Source organism: Poecilia formosa, unplaced genomic scaffold, assembly GCF_000485575.1.
Source record: "Poecilia formosa unplaced genomic scaffold, Poecilia_formosa-5.1.2 Scaffold438, whole genome shotgun sequence".
Taxonomy (NCBI): Eukaryota; Metazoa; Chordata; class Actinopteri; order Cyprinodontiformes; family Poeciliidae; genus Poecilia; species Poecilia formosa.
Window position 1 is genome coordinate 109,472 of NW_006800377.1, and position 20,869 is coordinate 130,340.

The window sequence follows — 20,869 nt, forward strand, 5'->3', positions numbered from 1 at the left end:
TGTTTTCCCAATGCCAGCCACTCCCTTTGTCATCACTGTTCTGATTGGTTGATCTCTTTCATGTTGGACTTTAAAGATGTCTTCTTGTCTGATTGTTGTTTCTGGTCTGAATGGTTTCCTGTTTGCTGTTTCAATCTGTCTGACCTCATGTTCCTGGTTGACCTCTCCAGTTCCTCCCTCTGTGATGTAGAGCTCTGTGTAGATCTGGTTCAGGAGGGCTGGACTTCCTGCTTTAGCGATTCCCTCAAACACACACTGGCACTTCTTCTTCAGGGAGGATTTGAAATGCTGCTGATGAACTCCACCATACATTTCTAAAATTAATAGTAATATATTGATTCAACATAACAAATCCCTTCATATGACAGATTTATACAGATTTAAATATATGATTTTCAGTTATTTGTGTTTTTAGAAAACAAATCTTACTGTTCTGAAATCGATCAGCCAGCTCCTCCTGCTTCATATTTCTCAGAAATTGATGGGTAATCTTCAGAAAAGCTTCTCTGCTGATCTTCTCCTCATCTTCAACATCCATTGAACACGTTAAGCATTCAGGATAATCTGAACATAAAACCTGGTGGATCTTCTTCAGCTCGTTTTGCACAAAAGAGACAATCTTGATTTCTAGCAGCTAAATTAGAAAGAATTTAGAAAATTAAACAAAATATTGTATGTCCAGTGTATGAGGTGCAGATTGACATTGAACTAATATCCCAAGTGCTCTGTAGAGAACAGAATCTGTTGTGAACACAGGTTAAATTTCAGGTTAATCTGTAAAGCTGAGATCAACACTGGTTTCTATCTGAAAACTAAACTTTAACACAGATTTCTCTTAAGAGTGTTAAGATGTTAAGCTAGTCTCGATGTTAACTTTGTCAAGTCCTAAAGAACCAGTTTCTTTAAAAAAGCACTAAAGACATGATGTATTCCTGTCATTGCTCATATTCAAGGCACCAAAAAACACTTCAAGTCGAACCCCGACCTTCAACTCAGAGCCAGACTTAGTGGAACTGTTTTTAATCACAAATTGAACGAACACCACAAACAGGATTGGTGACGAGACGTAGACCCACCGATCCCAAATATTCCTTCATGTCCTGATGCAGACATAAGGATCTAGAAAAGCTTGTCCTGCCTGGACACCACCAGCAAATGTCTCAAGGGGGCATGTACTTTAACCATTTCCAGAACCAAAAAATTTGTGGCATGGATAATCAAGTCTTCAAGATTTCTCAAGAAGTCAAAGAAGGTAAAAATTGACTATTTCAGGACAGAACAAAATCTCTTCTCTTTGAATCCAACATAAACATTCCCAAGGAGGCTGAAAAGAATGATGCCCCAATAATAGCTATGTGACTCCAACATTGTTGAAAATGTTCAAACCTTAAATATGGAGTCCAGCTGTGGTAATGCTGCATCTTCAGGAACCTCTGAGATCCTCTGGACACTTCTGTGAAATAATCAGGGAGATGCACTGAGAAAGAAAATTGTAAATTGTCCTTTTCATTTGAAGCAGGCTTGCTTCAAATGAAAAGGTAATCCAACCAAGTTTTTTTTACCCTTCTGAGAATAGCATGCCACCTTAGAAGTTGTTTTCATCAAGTTCGCCTTTGAACTTTTTTAAAATTCTTTGATCAAATTCTGAAAAATAAAAACCCCAACGATGTATTCAAGAATCCAACACTAAATCTAATTCTTCTCATCTTTACTTCTCTGTTTCTACATCCATTTTTTTCTGCTTCTTCAAAAACTGGGTCATGGATCCTTGGTCAGATGGTTTTCCCACTGTATGTGCTGTATAATGGCTGCTGGAAAAGACAAGTACTTTGCTGGCTTACCATCCAGCAACCTGCGTTCCTATTGGTTGTGCAGGAGGTTCCATTTCTGCTTTTCAAAGATGTACAGTTGTATAACTGTGCATGTGTTTGTAGCCATTTTCACAAACAAGTGTGAATGTTGAGTAGGGGGCGTTATTTGGGTTTAAAGTGACAGAGCCCTAAAACATCTCATTCTGAAAGGAGCGTAAAAAAGGCAGAACTGAGAAAAATAAAATCTGATTATGTAGGAATGATTTTGTTAAAAATGTTATGAACATGTTCTGTAGCCCATAAACCTTTCCTTAGCTGTTCAAGGAAGGATAACAGGTCACCTTTAACTTACTCAGATTCAGGGATATTTAGTCTCTTAAAGTTAACAAGTGGGTTGTCCTTTGACCTGTCGCTCTTAAAGGACACATAGCTGGGTCCGGGTTCTGCTCCGGGTTCTGGTTGGTTCCTGTTGAACAAGAAGGATTTTTCACTCAAGTACTGAACTAAAACATGTGGGAGCCCCTCACTAGGACAACCAATAAAAGAAATTCATTTAAAAAAAAACACATTTTATAGATTAATTCCACACAAACTGATGTTTTCAATCCTTTGAATGCTCTTAATTATGATGAATTTCTGCTTACAGCCAATTAAAAACATCAAACTAATAAAATATTTTTTAATGCAGAACTGTGGGATGAATGTAATCTATGTTTAATCTTCCTTCTAGGCTATCTTCTACAGTCACTTAATCTGAAAACATAAGAACGTGTGATCCCATTTATTTAAAACAGGTGGTATTTTATAGATTATCTGTATGGCTGTCTAATTCTGAAATAAATGCAAATGAAGCTCCTAAACTAAATCTGCAACCATTTATTCATACAGTATTGATGTAAATTACAGATGAGGTCAAATCTGCTGGTTTTCCAGAGTTTGTCTCTACAGAAACTTAAATATTTAACCCATCTTCAAGCAGAAACAAACCTAGTTTAGTTTGTTACATGTTTACAGAGAGTGCGGCTGAGGATTTGACATTCTGACACGTTTCATTATTCTCTGACTCGCCTGATGTCCTTGCGTCCTCCACACAGAGACGCTCTAGAGAGACGGACTCTGTCCTCTCTGTCCTCTCGCTGATCCATGCTGCTCACAAACCTGCTACCTTCAACTGAGCAGAAATCACAGAAAACATTATTACAGCTCTACAACCATCACATGTAATAAGACAGTAAAGTTCTAGCATTCATTTTCATCATGTACTGCTTTGTTTTGAAGTTTCAGACACTAATTAAGCTTCTAGAGACTAAAGAGCTGTTATAAATTATTTAACCACAGCAGAAAACTGGAGTGTGTCACAGTAAAAGCTGCAGACGTGGTTATTAAACAGTCTTATCAAAATGTCCTCATTAAAAATGATCGATTTGGGTTTAAATGCTTCTGATGTATTGGATTAATATGAATGTTAATGTGAACAACTGCTTGTGTTTTTTTCTCTTTTCAGTCCAGATGATCTTTTTCTCCAAATACTTTAAATAGACAGTAATAAGGATATTTCAGAGTGCCAAAGCTAAAAAAAAATATTTTTTATTTTTCTAAACTCTGATTGTTTACATTTTCATTCTAATTTGTGGCCAAAAATAAGCATAAATATAAATTTAATCTGATAAGTCGTTCATTACACATGAAAGTGTAGAAATATGAAATATGTGTCTTTTAATTTGTTTTATGGGGGGAAATCTGATTATTCTTTGTTTTCAAACAAAAATGTATAATATCTTAATAAATCTCCAGGTTTTGGCCAAAAACCTTCAGTATTTAAAAAAAATAAAGAGGAAAAGAAACTCTAGTTTTCCTGCTGAGAACATCAAATCAATAAAACTTTATTTTGGAGCTGAATTTAAAATATGTTTGATTATATTTTTCTAAATATTTTCTATTAAAAACAGAAAAATTCTATTTTAAGTTATTTTATAAAGTCTTAATGTTGTGTTGTATTGTTTTAGTTTTGTATTTGTGTGATATTTTAATTGTATGCTCTTTTATTTTTCTGCACAGTGCCTTGAAAAAACAGGTTTTATCTTAAATCTAAATAAAAAGAAAGCAAGAGCTTTAATTCTAACAGCTTTTAAAACTCTTAATTTAAAAAAATACTTTTGTTTTAGTCTTAGAAAAATTAAGATATTGAGGACTCATTTAATAAAAGCTCACGTTTGAATGAAAAGAGTAAAGAAAATCAACAGAAAACATTATTGATGGTTTGGTATATTAGATAAAGGTGCTGTTATCCCTAATTTGACCACTAGGGGTCAGAAATTGGCGCATATTGTATGAATTTAGCAGCTTTGTAAAGGAGGAACAGAGGCAGAAGTGGAAGTCAACCAGCTGCAAACAGAAAAATTACATTTCAGGAGAAATAAAAACTTTCAGCTCATGTTGTAATTCGGATAGTTTAAAAAATGACTAGAAATCTGCAGAGACTCAGAGCTGCATGAAAAGGTGCCATCATTTACTGCTGCCCTGACTTAGGTTCACCAAAAACTTCCTCCACTGGACCACAGCTCTGAATAGCAGATTCCTGCTATTGGTTAGAAACTCAAACACTAAAAACTGCTTACTTTACCATCAGACTGAGATTGTCCTCGGAGAATGTCGTCTGAGCCGAAAACTTTCTGAAAGTGAAACTAGAAGAGAAATCAGGAAATGCCATCTGAGAGGGAGGAGGATCCTTAATTCAGCAAGACACGTTTCATCATTCAGGAAACGGTCAAAATATTCATCAGTCCGAGAAAATAACCAACAAGGAGAACAAGAACAGTTTACATGTTAGGAAAATTACTAACCTGAAGTTTCCGTAAAGATAAAGTTCATCACCTTTTGCTCTGAATTTTATTTAATGATCCTAATTGTTCATGGATGCCTCCAGTAAAGGAAACAGATTTCTAATCTAATTAAATTCGACCTTTTCTCTTTTTAGTTACATTTCTAAATTAAAATATTTGACTCTGAAGGACATTTTCAATCAAAAAAAACCCCCGATTTCCAAGAATCTGCTTCTGTTGCCATTTCTGACTTCCTGTTTCCTCCATCATGAGTTCACACATTTCAACTCTGTTCAAGTCAAAATCTGTCCATCATAGTAAGTTGGTGACTGAATGCTACTAACAAACTTTGAAAACATTTAGCTTTTCCTCAATTTAATTTTCCAGATATAAATGCTAAAGTGCTAATTTGATTGGCTGATTTAAAGTTTAACGTCTCTGTTTAAGAGACTGTTTAACGTCTGTTTGATTATCCAGATGTGTTTTTATTATCAAGGTATGTTTTCATCTTTAGTCTTACAGAAATCACTGGTTTGATTCTGGAAGATTTAGATAAAACATTAAATATGTGAAACCTTCAGTTTGCAGAATCCATACGGCGAATAAACAGAGTATTTGGTGCAGAAAAACCAGAGAACCTGCTGCTCAGGAACTAAATATATGTGTAAATAAACCATTAGGTTGTTTAAATTATTAATATTTCTACATTTTAAGAGTCAAATAAACTCGTATTTGTTACATATTAATAATATAATCCATACCAACTATCCTGATTTGATCGTGTCTAATTAAATGTATTGTCCATTTAAAAAAATAAGAATCAAAATAAAATCTGCAGAAATTTCACTTGAACCAAAACAAAAATATTAAACAAATCTTAGTTTTCTAAAGACTTCTGAAACATAACTGATGATGGTTAGCGTTGGTTTTAGCTGTCAAGTTCTCAACACAATGTATTAAATCTTATATTTATGCATTTATAAGAAATAGAGACGCAGTGCTTTGCTACTAATTGTCAACACAACAACTGGATAACAAGGGAAGGAAAAAGTTTTAATTAAAAAAAAATGGCGAGGAAGAGACGGTTGAATCAAACATGTTAATTCTCTTTAATCAACTACATGAGAATTTTTAATCAGTCCTCATTGCTTTAATAAATTAACAAAGAAGAAAGTTTTTGTCAAAACAGTCACTGAAAAAACGCATAACTTGTAGATGAAACATGTTTACAATCTGTTTCTTTATCGCTACATAAAATGCTTCATTGTTATCCAGCTGGGCCTCTAATACACACACAGGTCAGGAAACTTCATCTCATAGACGGGCGTTGACCGCTGAGACGGCTGTCCTGACGGAGACGGTGGAGGATGGACGATCAGGTCAAAGACCCGGTCCAGCTTGGACTGAAGCAGCGACGTCTGTGGGGAAAGACGACACCGTCTGTCAGTCAGACAGCTTGACGTGTTTTCATTCAAACAGACAAAGTTTGTAATCTGACCAAAACCAAAAACGGCTTTAAGATAAATTGTTCGGTTCGACTGGGGACCAAACTGGAGACATTTGTTACATTTTCAGCTGCTGTAGTTTTCCTTCTCTCTGCCCTGAGTCAAACGATCTAAACTAGTTGAAAGCCTGTTCCCCTCCTCGCCTCTAGGGGCGCTGCATGAAGAACGACACAAAAACCTTTGAAGACATTGAGTGCAATTTCCTTCTTTTTGAAATGGAAACCAAAATGGAGGCGTCAGATTTTACCAGTTATTTGTCTTTGGCTAAAGATCACGAGTCATTTCTCCTGCTAGCGCTAAGCTAGCTGTTTATTTCGGTTCTATTTACCCAGAATGCACTACGTTGTAGTTCATTTCCTGCTTGGTGTTCACATATACATTTTAACCGAACCAGAGTTCACTTTAACCAAACCCAGACCGAGGTTTATAGGTGGACCAGAGTTTGATTAGCTTTCACACCAACTGAACCGAATCGGACCAAACCAGACTCACTAAACAAACGGACTGGAGTTGGATTAAAGTGGACTGATTGGTGCTGGTGTGAATGCATCCTTAGTGTCTCACCCTGGATCCGCAGAGAGCTGCGATTTCCTCAAAAGGAGCCGTCTGGAACCTCTCCACCACCTCCATCCTCTTCCTCCTCTCCTCCTCCTCCACACCTCCTCTGTCCTCTAAAGGAAAAACAACGTCTCAAATAAACGCAGAAGCAAATGAAAAGCTCATGCAGGTAAAAGGCAGCGGTTTACCAATGGTGTTCTTCAGCGTCTCAAAGGTGATCTGCTCAGTCTGAGGTTTCTGCAGAGCAGAAAGTGGAAGGTGAATCATCGTTTAGATGAACGGATGAACCTACAGACAGAAACAAACCTGCGGGTCAGCGCTGGACTCCTGGTCTATGGCGATCTGGAGGGAGATGGTGTCTGCAATGCTCATCTTCCTGGACAGACGGTCTTCATCTGGAACAAAACTAAAGTCAGAGAACTGCAAATCACAGGCCGGCTTTCACGCTGCTCATTTCCTGTCTAAGAAAATCCTGAAATGAACGTGTGAACAGGTAAGGCGTGTTCACCGGTCAGCTGAGGAGTGTAAGGCGTGTTGAGGCGTTCACACTGTGCGCTGTAGCTGCTTCCTGTCAGCGCCTCGCAGATCTTGGACTGGACAAACAGTAGATCTTTGTCCACCATCAGATCCCCGTTTGGGATCCTGACAAACCAAATCAATCAATTATTACTTCTTCCAATCAGCAGGAAATCGTCTGATTGGCTTGTTTGGTACCTGGGTTGGTCACACAGGACGCCTTCAGGCAGCAGGTGTGGCGCCCCCTTCTGTCGACTCTCTATGACCTGCAGAAATATAAATCTAGAGTAGACACGCTGAACACACCATCACTCCTTGTTTCTACACTCTGATGACCTGAGTGACGTGCTGACGGAGAGGCGGCGGCGGGCCGAGCTGCGACAGAACATGGAGGACGGCGGCGCAGACGGCGTGAAGACTGCAGCGGTTCAACACAGACAGACTCTCCTGATTGGACACGCCCAGCTCCTGAGCAGCCAATCACAGAACAGTCCATGAGAGAGGAGGACAGCAACGTGGAGACCCGTCAGGTGATGTGAGCTCACCTGCAGGGCCAGGATGAGTCGGATCAGGTCCACCAGAACCTCCTCACTGACCAGCTCCACACTGAGGACAACCAGTAAGCTGCAGAGCGCCTGGTAGTGGCTCGGCCCGTTGGACTCCTCCTTACAGGCCAGGAAGACGTGTCTGTAGAGCCGCTGGGCGTGCTGCACAGCAGAAACACAAACCTCAGAGGAAGTTTTTATCTCTTTATCGTCTTCTTTTCTTTGTAGTAACAATAAAAATCATCCTGTTTGTAAATGTCTGACAAACATGAACACAGAGCAGCTGTGATCATCATCCTCACCTTCCTGATGAACAGGTTGTCCTGTCGGGAGCATGTGTCCTCCTTCTGCTCCAGAACCGACACGTCAAACGTCACACTGTCCACAAACAACCAACCAATCAACAGCAAGTTCAGTTCTGCCGCTTCATTGGCTGATTTTAACTGGTTTCATGCATCTGCCACTAGATGGCAGTGTTTGGCTTTCCTGACCTGACTGCGGTGATCCTGTCTGCGTTGTGACGGCGGTCGATGAGCGAGGTGAGGATGGACAGAACCAGCAGGCGGATCTCCGGGTCGTCCATCAGGGTGAAGGACAGCAGCGGCTCCAGGAAGGAGGAGGGCAGCGCGGTCAGCAGGTTGCTGCTGTCGTAGCGCTCCGAAACCTGACGAGGAACCACCAAACATTCAAACATCCTCTGGATCCATTTCATTTTACTGCTTTTAAAGCTGCAGCGTGTAACTTTTATGAAAAATATTCTTACCTTTTGGTTCATCTGTGAAAAAAATCAAACTCTTACAACCAGAAACAACCACTGTGCTAAGCTACAGCTAGCACAGCATGTTGTGAATGCTAAAGCTAGTTAGCATGGCCACCGATGATGCCTGATAAGCAGTTTTCCTGTAACGTTAAATTGTTTCTCCACCATTAGCACATTTAGCAGTGACTACATGAGGTTGATTGACAGCGCTATGAACCGCCTCCTGGTTCTGATTGGTTGTTTTTGGAAGCTCAGGGAGGAGATCGATCTTTTCACAGATTTTATGTCTCATGTTATGCTAACAACAATATCTAAAAACATCTTCTTTATAAATGTACTGCAGCTTTAAGGTTTTAAACTGTCAGTTTAAAGTCCAAAAATGTTTTTGTTTTGACAGTTTACAGAAGAATTGCATTATTAAAAATAAAAATAATATTTAAACATGGCTCCCCACCTGCAGCAGAGACTTCAGCAGCATCACCTGGATCATCCTGCTGCCTTCAAACCTGAAACACAGACTCCTGTTACTGGTCGTCGTGGTAACGGCTCGATGGGAGAGGGAGGGGGGAGAGTTACCCGGCGTTCGGAGAGCCCAGCGCTGGGTAGATGCCGGGGACTGGGATTTTCCCCATGATGAACAGCATGACCTCTGACCTCTGGTAGACAGGAAGTGTGTTGGCAAAGGATCCTGCAGCAGCATGAATTAAACTTTAATTTAAAAAAAACATTTAATGTCTAAAATAAATAATAATTGAGATCAGGTGTGCAAACAATCTGATTTTATTTCTAAGCCCGGTTTTGACCCGGTTTTGACCCGGTTCTGACCGATGGTTTTGATGACGCCGTCCTGCAGCGTTTTCTCGTGAAACGACGTGGTTTTGTGTTTTCTGGCGTTGTCATAGTAACCAGTCAGCTGGAAGTCGACGCTCTGCCTGAGCTGCCGCAGCAACGTGTTGAACACCTCCAACACGGTGGGACCTGCAGCACGGAGCAGAAAACTGTCAGACAGGAGGAGAACCTGGTCTGGTCCAGTTCTGGTTCTGGTTCTGGTTCTGGTTCTGGTTCTGGTTCCGGCTCACCTACGGATCCAGTGGCTTCGATCACAGCAGCCTCAGACAGAACCTCCACGATCCCGGCCCGGACAGACGCCGGACTCCTGCTGTTGGCGTCCAGGTGGCCCAGCAGCTGCTGGATGACCAGGTGGGAGTGCTGCGACTGAAAACACATCATTTAGTCACAGCAGCGCCACCTGGTGGAAACACGGCGACACGGCGCAGCTGTTCTGCTGACCTGGATGGAGAACATGATGATCTGAAAGCAGCGAACAGCAAAGCCTCCTCCTTCCCACAGGCTGCGGCTGTCCAGGTGCCTGAAAACACAACCTGACCCTCAGAGACACTTTCTGTACCAACGCTAATGCTAATGCTAATGCTAATGCTAATGCTAGCACATCTGTGCTTTGGGAATAAGATTCACACAGTCAACCAGAAACAAGTTCAGATTTTCCAGATTCAGATAAATTAAGTCAGAGAAAATCTCACATTTCAAATTCAAAAAGTGGAGAATTTGAAACATCCAAAAACAAAATCTGAGCATTTCTTCCTTGTTCAAATATCTTAGTTCACTTGAAATATAACAGCCAGATGCAGCAGCTCGACTTAAATCTACAGGAGTGAGCCGAGGCGATGTGGAGGCGTTTCTCACATGAGAACGGGTCTGATGGCGTTGTTGATGTGTCCGTACGCGGCTCGGCCCAGCAGCTCTCTGAAGCACACCTCCGTCTGCTCAGCAGGAGAGCCGCTGCACACAAACACACATTCACTGATTCATCCTAATGAGAAACCAGAACGGTCCAGGTGGTGCGTCAGCTCACCTGCTGCCCTGCTCCAGGTTGACCAGCAGCGCGGGGACGATCTGCTCCATGTGCCGCGGCTCCCAGATGTTGACCTGCAGCTCGTCATCCACCGTCTTCCTGACCACGCCCTGCAGGCCGCGGATCCCCGACACGCGGATCCTGAACCACAGAAAGTCACATTTCTTCATCCTGAGACCCAAACAGACCTGATTTCTGTCTTTACCCGGATTATCTTTATAATTAAGATTTTGTTTGACAATCAGAAATATTTCAATTTAAATTCTCTATGAGGAGAAAAAACTTTTTCAGAGACCTGAAGCATCAAAAACAAATGAAAAATTATAAAAATATTTCTAAGGTTTTTTTTACAGATTCATGTTTTCTTCCAAAATCTTGATAATTTAACAGTTTTGCTCATTTGAATATTTTTTTTTGCAGGTTTTGGCAGCAGAAACCATAAAAGTTTCACGTAAAGCATCTGGAAACTGACTTGATCTGCATTTCAGGGTCTTCGTGGTCGGAGTGACACATTTCACTGAACCGAGACACGAAGAAGTCGTAGCTGCGATGATACGAAGGCGTGTCCTCCTCGATGTTCGCAAACTTCACAAACTGCAACCAAAACAAACACAAACATAAAAACAAGAAGAAACTTTAATCTTCAAACAGGCTTTGCTCCATGTTTCCTGGCTGCCATCATACAAACACCCAGTTCACCAGGAAAACTAGTTTGTATGTTGAGTTTAAATGATGTGAAATTCTGTGTCAATCTACGTAAAAATCTGAAAAAATAACCAAACACTCTCAGATTTATGTTAATTATATTGTTAGAATATGAAAATACTCAAATAACTGTTTCTTCTTATTTGGTAACTTTGAATTTTACGACTAAATTTGCCTGATGAAGCACACTTTTGATTCTGAGAAAAAAAAAAGAGAGATTAAGTTCAAAATTCAGAGAAAAGTCAACATTCTCAGAAAAAAAGTCTAAATTTTGGAGAAAAGAAAATTCACATATAAAAAAGACAAAATTTTGAGATAAATGTCAGAATTCTTAGAAAAAGGTCAAAATTTTGAGAATAAAAATCAGAATTTTGATGAAAAACCCAAAATCCTGATCAAACAAGTTTGCATTCTGAAAAAAAAGAAAAAAAATATCGGAGAAAACAGTAAAATTTGACTTTGTTGTACAGTTCCCAGAAGGGATGGTTAAAATAAAAGCCCCTTTCTGAAAATATTTAGTAATTTCCTTCTCAGTAAGTTAATCGATTAAGCTGATCTGTTATGTGTGGATCCAGGTGTGTGTGTGTGTGTTCGTACGGAGCCGGTGGCCAGGATGTGCAGGTGCGGCCTGTCGGCCTCCAGCAGCAGCCGCAGCGTCCCGAGGAAACTCTCCACCAGCAGGTTGATGCTCTGGCAGTGGCAGGCCAGCAGCAGCTGCTCCATGGCCTCCAGCGCGATGCACACATACCTGGAACGGCAGCAGCAGCTTTAACAGGACGCCGACTGAGGGCTAAACCAAACCCGACCCAAAGGTTCTGACCCGCAACGGTGGCGGTTCAGCTCCCTGGTCAGACGCTCCGACAGGTAGGCTGCGATCCTGTCCAGCTTCTCCGGCGCCGACAGAGCGAAGAAGGTCAGCTTCTCCATGTTGGCCTTCACCAGCCCGTCCTGAGCACACAGCACACGACCTCACCACGACCTCACCACGAGGGACAGCGCTCTGTGTGTGTGTGTGTGTGTGTGTGTGTGTGTGTGTGTGTGTGTGTTTACCTCTGGGTCTTCAGGGAAAATGTTGTCCACCAGCCGTTTGTAGCGAGGACGCAGCGCCCAGCAGCAGCCACACACACCTGAAACAATAAAACATAATTTGTCCCAAATTATTCATTTCAGCATTTACACCCAGACGTGGGTAAAACTGAAATGAAGAGTAGCTCTACTACATACATACTACATATTTTTACTCAAGTAAAAAGTGAACATTAAAGAAATGACTCAAGTAAGAGCAAAATAGTATTTGGTTAAAAGTTTACTGAGGAACTGATCAATTTATTAATCATTTAATATTTTAAAGTTACATGATCAGACAGACTAAAACACAAAGTGGAAATTTTAATATTTTAAGGACTAAAATGACAATAATTCATATAAGTAACAAATATAACAAAGTCAGGCAAAATAATCTTTTTTCCTAATCAGTTTCTTTCAATAAAAACACTCATGAAACTTTAACAAAAACTGCAGGTGTGTGTCTGTGTCTGTGGTGAAGTTTTGGTTAAAACATGTTTGTTTTTCATTCAGTGGGTAGAAAATATAGAAATTTTACTCAAGTAAAAGTAGAAATACTTTATAATAAAATTACTCATAGTACTGCACAGTAAAAAATACTCCTAAAACTAAATTTCTTTCAAGTAATGTAAATGTAACCAGTTCCTACCCAACTCTGAGACATCAGTACTCTACTCAGCCAGAAGGGGGCAGCAGAGCGTCTGATGGCTTTAATCTTTAATCTCTCATGTTGAGTTTCAGGGATTAAAAGGTTGTCAGAACGTCACCCTCAGGATTCCCCACTTCTCCATCTTAATCCCAATCTGAAGCAGAGAGACGAGGCTTCATGTTGCGGGTCCAGATGGACGGAACCGGGCCGCGCCGCAGTAACGCTGCGTCTCAGCAGTTAATCCTGCTGCTGCTCGTTACATAACGTTTTTATACTCTTGTTGTTTTCCGTCAAAAGAGCTTAAAGAGTCCAGAGCGCGGTTCAACACACACAACTGGACATGTGACCCGTTTGGACCTCAGAACCAGAAACATGCCTGTAATCAGCTCTGCATAATCTGGTTTATGGGACCGGAGAATTACTGGATTCAGTTTAAATCCAGCCATGACGGCTGAGCTAGCTGCTTTTCCTCAGTCTTCACATAAAATCTGCAGTAAAAGCAGAACTTTCTGTTAATAAACAGGCCCGGTGCAACTTGATGGGAAAGAAAAAGATTTTTCCAAAGAAAATAAATTAATGGCTGCAAAAACTAAACAGTTGGAGTGAAACAGCACATTGTTTAAATGAGCAACGAACCAATAACACGAGGCAAAATGAAAATATGACTCAGAGAATCATGTGGAAGATTATGACTGACATTTGCTCTGATGAAAGTTTAAATTATATAAAAAGGGACTTAAAGACTTAAAAGGGAATTTATTAAAGCTCAATATCCGTTATGTTCAGCTTTAGCTGAATTATATTTTACAATTCCAGACTTTTTCAAACATTTTTCTCAGAATGGAAAACCTGATGGTGCAAAATTATGTTTTAAAAAGTTAAATCTGCATTTTGTTAAAACCCATAACTGTTATTGTATTAATTTATCTCACACTAAACAGTTTGTAGATTTTTGATGCTTTTATTCTGTTTGTTCGGCACCAAAACCAGAAGCGAAAAGGCGTCAGAATCAGACTTCATTAAAACAAAGGATCGCTCATTTTTCTGTCTGTTTTATCAGGTTTTATCATTTTAATTTCATCCTAAAGTTAAGGGAAAAAAATCTGGACTAAGTAGCCAAATGGATTTGATCTGAAAACAAACCAATCGATAATTTATTGAACGGATACAAATGCAATTGTACCAGTGGAATCAATTAATCAATCTTTATAAACAGAAACAAATCAGGTCAGAGTTATAATTTATAATGTTGGGAAATTATTATTTTAAACAAAAATCTTCCCCAGCATCAGTGAATCTCTGCAGAGATTGGACGAGGATTAAGACTGAAATCTATGCTGGGGAATTATAAATTATGAATTATGATTACTCTCCAAACCGATCGGTTTGGTTTGACAAAATGAAATATATAAAAATCAGATGATAACAGGAAGATGAGAAGGAGATAAATGGTCCTAATGGAAAAAATATTAGGTTTTAAAATATTCTACATTCATTTTACATTTTATTTCTTCTATAAATAACAGTTGTTTAATCTGAAAGAGAAATGTCAATAAAATCCCATCATTATTATAAATAAGAGGAATCAATCTTTAGAAATATGACAAATTATTTTAAAAATATATAACTTATAAAGAGATTTAGTCGGATTTAAAAACAAAAAAAACTACATTTAATTCAATGATGATGCAGAAAAATGAGATTTATGGTAAATAAATGAATATTATCTTACCATACATGAGGATGACTCTTCAGCTCACATCCACACACAACTGGAGATAATCCTCACACACACACACACACACACACAGCATCATGGCTCCGCCCACTTTCATTCATGCTCAGCCTGGCTGATGGAGTTACAGGATCTCAGAGGATAAATTTTTTGAAAGCTGGAAATGTTCTCAGATTAACAGTGAAGAACTGATTAATTGATTTATTATTGAATCTTTTAAACTGATCATTTACAAACCTAATTATTTTCTCAAATTTGAACCTTCTAGATGCTGAGATGAAGATTTTTAAAATAATCCTTCCTAATGAAACAGACCCACAGCATGATGCTTCCACCACCGTGCTCGGTAACCTGACCTCCTTCTGGACCAAACATCACTGGGAATAATTTGGATGATTCTTCTCTCAGATTTAAACGTCTAAATATGTGAAAACCTGCCTGAATGTGAGACAATCAGAGGAAATAAAGACTAAAATAAAACTTTTGCCTCCAGTTTTTGTTTTAACGTTGACATAAATGAGCAGACTGGACGGTGGTCCGGTTACCGCCAGAGGTCTGGTGGTCCAACACGGAGCAGCAGTCCTGCAGCAGCCGGCGAGGGGCCTCCGCCACGGTCGGCATGGCAACCACCCTGGGCAGGCTGGGGAGGGCAATGCTGGGGAAGCTGGGCAGACTGGGAGGGTTGGCGCCACGGGACAGAGAGCCGAGCAGAGCCGGGACCGTCATCACGCGGGGCAGAGAGCCCGGCATCGCCGTGGCAACGACCTCAGAGTCACAGGTGGAGGAGAAGAAGAAAAAGAAGAGGAGGTCCTAAAGTAGAAGAAGAAGAAGATGAAAGCTGCTTCCCAGATAATACTGATGATAATAATAATAATAATAATAATAACTTTTCTGGAGTTTATCTTAAATTAAACACTGGATAAATAAAGTATATTTATTGATCACTGTTTTACAGCCAATCATTTTGATTTCATGCTTTAGAAAATGAATTAAAGTTTGTAATGCAGAGAGAACTGTAACCAATATTCAGCCACATAAGAAAAAACATGTTTTTGTCATTTCTGACAAATATAAAGTCAAGATTATTTATTTCTGAAAAACTCTGCAACTAAACAGTAAACAGGAGAATGCAAACAGTAAAACATTTAGAGTATCTGCTCATTCTTTCAGAAAAGTGAATAAATTAAACATCTAGTCTGACGACGTTTCCAAACAGTAATAAACAGTCGACCTTCTGACCTCTGACCTTCAGCTCCTGCAGTGAATCTGTTTCTTACCTGCTGTTTCCCTCCAACGCTGCGATCTGCTGCAGCTTATGCAACTTCTGATGTCCTGCTGCTCCGATCTATAATCAATACGCTGCTCCGCCTCTGACGCCATCACCCATCAGGAGGAGGGGGAGCCGCCGCCAACCCGCGGAGCGTCACATTCAGCTGAGGAGGAAGAGGAGCAGCGGCACCTCCTCTTCCTCCTGACTGGGATGCAGGGACGGCTCCCTCTGGTGGCCAACAGAGGGAAGTGCAAACATTTCCCAGGAAGCCGCTCTGACCCCTCAGGTCCAGCAGGTGACATTTACTAGAGTCATTCACACACACAGACAGCAGGGGGAGCTCTGTCCTGATAAACTCATGTTTTATTAGAGATGAAAACAAACCAACTTCACATGATTCACATCCTGCTGCTACAGCTTCACGCCGTCCAGCGCCAACCCTCCGATGAACAGTCCTCCAAGCTCCGCCTCCAGCTCCGGCAGGTGGCCTGACTCTGCCCCCGTGTTTGTGTCTCCCAGTGTCCGCCACCAGGGCAGCCGGCTCGCCTGCAGCGCGGCGATGTGGGCGTCACGCCCGCGAGCCGCGATGGACGCTGATTGGCTCAGGAAGGACTCCGCCTGCATTGCAGTGACAACCGAAAGGGGCGGGGCATCTGTAGGGGTGACGCAGCTGATTACTTATCCTCTCTGCATCACCATCCTCTGCATCACCATCCACACGTGAGTGTGTGAGACCTCGCAGCAGCTCCAAGTGTGTGTGTGTTTGCGCCAGCAGAGCCTCCACCTGCTGCTCCTCCCTCCTGCGCTGAGCTCCGCCCTGCAGCTCCGCCTGCAGCAGCTGCTGCACCTCCTCATGCAGCGCAGCACACGCCTCCACAGACACACGAGTCGACTGCACGCACACACACACACACACACACGTTAGAAACAAACGTTGAGGTTTGATGAAGGTTAAATTTAACTTTCAACCTAAAGTATAACTTTCTGTTTTAAAAATATATTCTCCTAAAGCTCAGATTTACAAACATTTGCATAAATGTCAGACTTATGTATTCATTAATAATGTATTACTAATCAATAAATCAATAAGATGTCCTGCGCTTACCCTGTGTGTCTGGATGTACTCCTCCACCTGCTGCTTTAGTTCCGCCCGCCGGCTCTCCGTCAAACCCTCCTGACCAATCAAGAGCGGCGTTGGGGGCGGAGCCTGAGCTGCTGGTCGTTTCTCCAGAAGCCGACGACCCTGTAAGGAGCAGACGGCGTTTCATCATCATCAGTGGGACAGGTGAGATGACATCATCATGTTTGTGTCTTACGGCTCTCTGCAGCGTCCTGGCAGCACGCTGCCGCCTCGCCGCGTCCCTCAGAGCGTCGCCATAGCGACGTCTGTCTCTGAAGCTTCTCCATGCGCTCTGGATCACCACGGCGGCTCGGCGCTCGCACTCCTCCAAGTACGGACGCACCTGGTCTGGAGACACTGAGGTCAGAAGCTGCTGCTCCAATCAGAGCAGAGGAAGGCGAGGGGGCGGGGCTTACCGGCAGGAAGCAGCTGCAGAAGCTCCCTTTGCTTCTGATGCAGGCGCCGCCTCGCCTGCTGCCGCCGCACACACACCTGCAGGAGCGATCGTCAGGACAGAACGGCTTAACACTTTTTTTATTGTTATTGTTTTATCTATAACTTCTAAATGATTTTTCATTCGCTGGGTTAAAAGAAAGGAACCTAGGCTGTTAAAAAATAAATATTGTTGAACACACACACCTGCAGCTGCAGCACTGACCTGGTAGCGTAGCTGCTCTTCCCACTGCTGCGCCGCTTCCTGCTGCTGCAGACGCCTGCGCCGCGCCCTGAGGCCAACATGGCGGTGAAAACGATAAACATGCGATAAGGAGGTGCATCGCTCTGATGTTGATCCGATCAGTACCTGTATCTGCGCTGCAGCGCGCTCACAGCTCTGCTGAGGCTCTTCACTCTGCGCCGGGTCAGAACCGAACGCCACGCCGCCTGGATCACACACGCCGCCCGCACGCGCTCACTGCTCGCCTTCTCACACACACACACACACACACACACGCACGCACGCACGCACGCACACACAAAATTTTTAAAAAAGCTACAAATTTACTGAAAATGTTTGGTTCAATTTTATCAATCATTTAAAAAAAATAATGTCACTTTATTCAAATTTAAATGACAACAGGAACTTATAATTTATTGATATATTTATTGATTATTATTTCTGATTTGTCAGACGAACCTCTGACTGACGGCTGGCGGTTTCTTCCTGCTGGATGACTGCGATCAGCTGATCCACTTCCTGCTCAAAGCCCCGCCCCCTCCAGTCTTTCTCCAGCAGGCTGTCCAGACCTGCAGACACAGAATGACCTCTGACCTCTCCGTCACGTGACACAGTCTCACCTCCTGCTCTCTGACCTCTGACCTTTAAAGTTGAACAGTAGCGAGCGGAGCCGCAGTCCCATCCGATTGGCCATCAGGAGCATCAGCTTGATGGAGGCTCCGCCCACAGCGGCGTCCGAGCTGAGAGCCAGTTGGGCGACGGCGTCGTTGAGCAGCAGCAGAGCCGATTCGTCACTCAGCTGGGACAGGAAGTCTCTGCAGTTTCAACACATTGAGGTTCAAACATTTCTACTGGGATTATTTTTATAAACTAAAGGCTTAAAGTCTCATCAACTCAGGTGAACAGGAAGTGGCGTGGCATTTTCCTGTGAGCTACCTGTTGACTGTACAGGTTTGAATCCACATCTGGATGCAGAGCAGCGACACGGTGACATCATCACTCATCTGGATCTGCTCGTAGTGGGCGGAGCTTAGCACTGCAGAGACAAAGCTTGTTTGTGAAGAAGTTGCAGATGTTGGGACTACTTTCAGAGGCGGATGTGGTGAGCGGACCCTGAGCCGTGAGGTGGGGGTGAGCGGAGAGCAGCCAGCCGACGGCGTCCATCACGGTCCTGAGGAGGGGCGGAGCCTGAGACAGACCACAGGAGTTACTGCTACTCTTCATTGCTGCTCTTCATCACACCTGCTGCTCCTCCTCCTCACCTCTGAACGGCTCACCAGCTGACCGGCCAATGACAGCAGCACGTCCACCACTGACGGCAGGAACAGCCTATGAAACGCCTCGGAGCGTCTGCCTGGCTCCGCCCCCACGCAGCTGGAGCTGGACCAGAGTTTAAAATATCAGACTAAATAAAATAACTAATAATCTATTAAAACAGCTGCTAAAACTTCCAACAGTTACAAGCATAAATTAAAACATGTCACATGTAAAAAGAATATATATTTTCCCAAGAATGTCTAAATAACCTGAATGGTGTCCATATTTCATTACTAAAGGATTTAATGATGGATGTAAAGGTGGGTGTTCACCTGGTCAGGTGGGCCAGCGTGGCAGCAGAGGCCCAGTTCCCCCTCAGCCTGCTGGGACTCAGAGACAGAACCCGGACACAGTGACTCAGAACCCCGCTGTGGTAAAACCGAGTCTTGGCCCGAGTCAGCGCCCCGCTGTCTGTCTGCACCGCAGCAGAGTTCAGAACCTCTGGGGCAAAGACGGGATGAAATCAGAACCATGCTGACCTCTGACCCCGCCCTCCTGAGCAGCACACTCACTGTTCAGGGTTTCGTTCAGGAGGACCATCTGCTCCTCTGGGCTCAGACCTTCATCCTCCAGCTGCCTCATCAGCTCTGACATCACAGCCTCCTCGTCCTCCATCAGCTCCATCAACCTGAAACAGATTCAGGGAAATCTATCTGGCTTATTTTGATTTAATGACAGAATTTACATCAGATTTCATTCCTCTCACTTGCTTTAAGTGAATAAAAAAATAACCAATAAAGGTTTACCAGGTCCTGGTCTCTGCGGAGCCTCAAATTTCCAAGCTGGACTGTCCTGGACACTTTTCTGAAGGGTGACGGGTTTCTCTCAAACACCTGCTAGCGTTAGCAGCTCTGCTTTCTTCGCCATTTCCCTTCTAAATAAAGGTTTAGTTCATATTTCTTGACATTACTACAACCTCTCAACTACCCGTTGAGACATTTTTATGCCTCTTACATTATGATTAAACTCCGCTGTGCTGCAAACATCAACTAGCTACTAGCAGCAAGCTCCCCGATAGAGCAGGCGACGCCTGTTTCCACGGTAACCTGACGTCATGAGTACGCGACTGCTGGGCTTTTTTAAGAAACTTTATTAGCAATTGACAAAATTACTATGATAACAGAAAATTTACACAACAGAAAAAAAAGAGAGAGCAAGATTAGGTATTATTCAACACATTATTTACTATTTTTGAAATATTGTTGTTCTTTAAAGTTATTATAAATAATAAAATCAACAAAATTTCAAAAATTTAGCGCAGCTGGTGCTGAAACATACCTCAACAGTCGATATCTGCTTGATACAACCAATTAATTAAAGTTTTGCCTGATACTGATTTTATTCTGCTTTTATTTAGTTTCTGAAGCAGAATCAGTTAGAGGTGACGGTTACATTATTTTAGGTCATTTCTCTTCTTTGTTTTGTCCTGTTATAATAGGAGGGTGACTACTTTATTATATTTTTAATGATTTTCATGTTTTGTATTGAATTTATTTCATTCTTAAGCTTTGTAGTTCTAAATTATAAACATATTTTATAGAAGCTGATTTAAAACAAAACCATTATAAAAGTGGAAATCAGTTTATTAAGGTCAAATTACAGTGTTCTACTATCTGGAAATATTAGCCTCCAATAACATTTATAAACAAAGAACACATGTAAAATTTTATTATTTGCAATATTCATTTTACCCATTTAATTAGCATATCATTTATTTTACGTCATGTTAATTGTCAAATCTAACCATTTTCATAAAATTTCAAAAAGCGTAGCAAATATTAAAAATAGGAATGTTTTTTGTGAAAACAAATACTTCAGGTTATTTAGGAATAAAACAATTATTTAACTAAATAATAATAAAAATGTAAAAATATGAATGTGTAAGATGTTTGCAGAATAACTATATAGCTAGGAATGACAATAAAAGCATCATAAACATGTC

General features: G+C 41.6%; 3 protein-coding genes across 10 annotated transcripts in view; all 3 read right to left on the reverse strand.

Annotated features, from left to right (window-relative positions):
* The window catches only part of LOC103155600 (NACHT, LRR and PYD domains-containing protein 3-like), a 10,402-nt gene extending 5,235 nt beyond the window's left edge, over positions 1-5,167 (reverse strand). Inside the window, exons 1-6 of the mRNA XM_007577338.2 lie at positions 4,435-5,167; positions 2,880-2,982; positions 2,164-2,277; positions 1,387-1,453; positions 430-634; positions 3-314 (exon numbers count right to left, since the gene is read on the reverse strand). Of these exons, the coding sequence (XP_007577400.2) occupies positions 3-314; positions 430-634; positions 1,387-1,453; positions 2,164-2,277; positions 2,880-2,956 (775 nt within the window). The 5' untranslated portion in view covers positions 2,957-2,982; positions 4,435-5,167. The remainder of the gene's footprint in view (positions 1-2; positions 315-429; positions 635-1,386; positions 1,454-2,163; positions 2,278-2,879; positions 2,983-4,434) is intronic.
* Positions 5,168-5,667: 500 nt separating this feature from the next.
* On the reverse strand, positions 5,668-16,053 carry LOC103155603 (protein EFR3 homolog B-like). Of its 5 annotated transcripts, none has more exons than XM_007577341.2 (23): positions 15,822-16,053; positions 15,090-15,354; positions 12,146-12,222; positions 11,916-12,043; positions 11,693-11,843; positions 10,863-10,984; positions 10,391-10,531; positions 10,222-10,317; positions 9,808-9,886; positions 9,597-9,732; positions 9,343-9,495; positions 9,094-9,205; positions 8,972-9,023; positions 8,249-8,421; positions 8,060-8,135; positions 7,758-7,919; positions 7,549-7,680; positions 7,411-7,478; positions 7,205-7,338; positions 7,003-7,091; positions 6,885-6,933; positions 6,703-6,809; positions 5,668-6,051 (listed from the first exon to the last, which is right to left on the reverse strand). In XM_007577341.2, exons 2-23 carry the CDS (start codon positions 15,292-15,294, stop codon positions 5,917-5,919), a joined length of 2,577 nt encoding a protein of 858 aa, XP_007577403.1. In that variant the 5' UTR covers positions 15,295-15,354; positions 15,822-16,053; the 3' UTR covers positions 5,668-5,916. The 5 variants fall into 5 exon arrangements, with proteins under 5 accessions (XP_007577403.1, XP_016519186.1, XP_016519185.1 ...); XM_016663700.1 differs by having other exon boundaries at positions 15,791-16,053; XM_016663699.1 differs by having other exon boundaries at positions 15,784-16,053.
* Positions 16,054-16,155: 102 nt separating this feature from the next.
* iqcb1 (IQ motif containing B1) lies at positions 16,156-20,578 on the reverse strand. Of its 4 annotated transcripts, XM_016663708.1 has the most exons (16): positions 19,882-20,577; positions 19,674-19,801; positions 19,440-19,555; positions 19,200-19,368; positions 18,873-18,990; positions 18,723-18,798; positions 18,547-18,646; positions 18,253-18,425; positions 18,070-18,179; positions 17,737-17,855; positions 17,593-17,659; positions 17,351-17,426; positions 17,131-17,282; positions 16,920-17,057; positions 16,550-16,706; positions 16,156-16,467 (listed from the first exon to the last, which is right to left on the reverse strand). In XM_016663708.1, exons 3-16 carry the CDS (start codon positions 19,549-19,551, stop codon positions 16,226-16,228), a joined length of 1,809 nt encoding a protein of 602 aa, XP_016519194.1. In that variant the 5' UTR covers positions 19,552-19,555; positions 19,674-19,801; positions 19,882-20,577; the 3' UTR covers positions 16,156-16,225. The 4 variants fall into 4 exon arrangements, with proteins under 4 accessions (XP_016519194.1, XP_016519193.1, XP_016519192.1 ...); XM_016663707.1 differs by having other exon boundaries at positions 19,440-19,558; positions 19,678-20,578; XM_016663706.1 differs by having other exon boundaries at positions 19,440-19,550; positions 19,670-20,578.
* Positions 20,579-20,869: the final 291 nt, after the last annotated feature.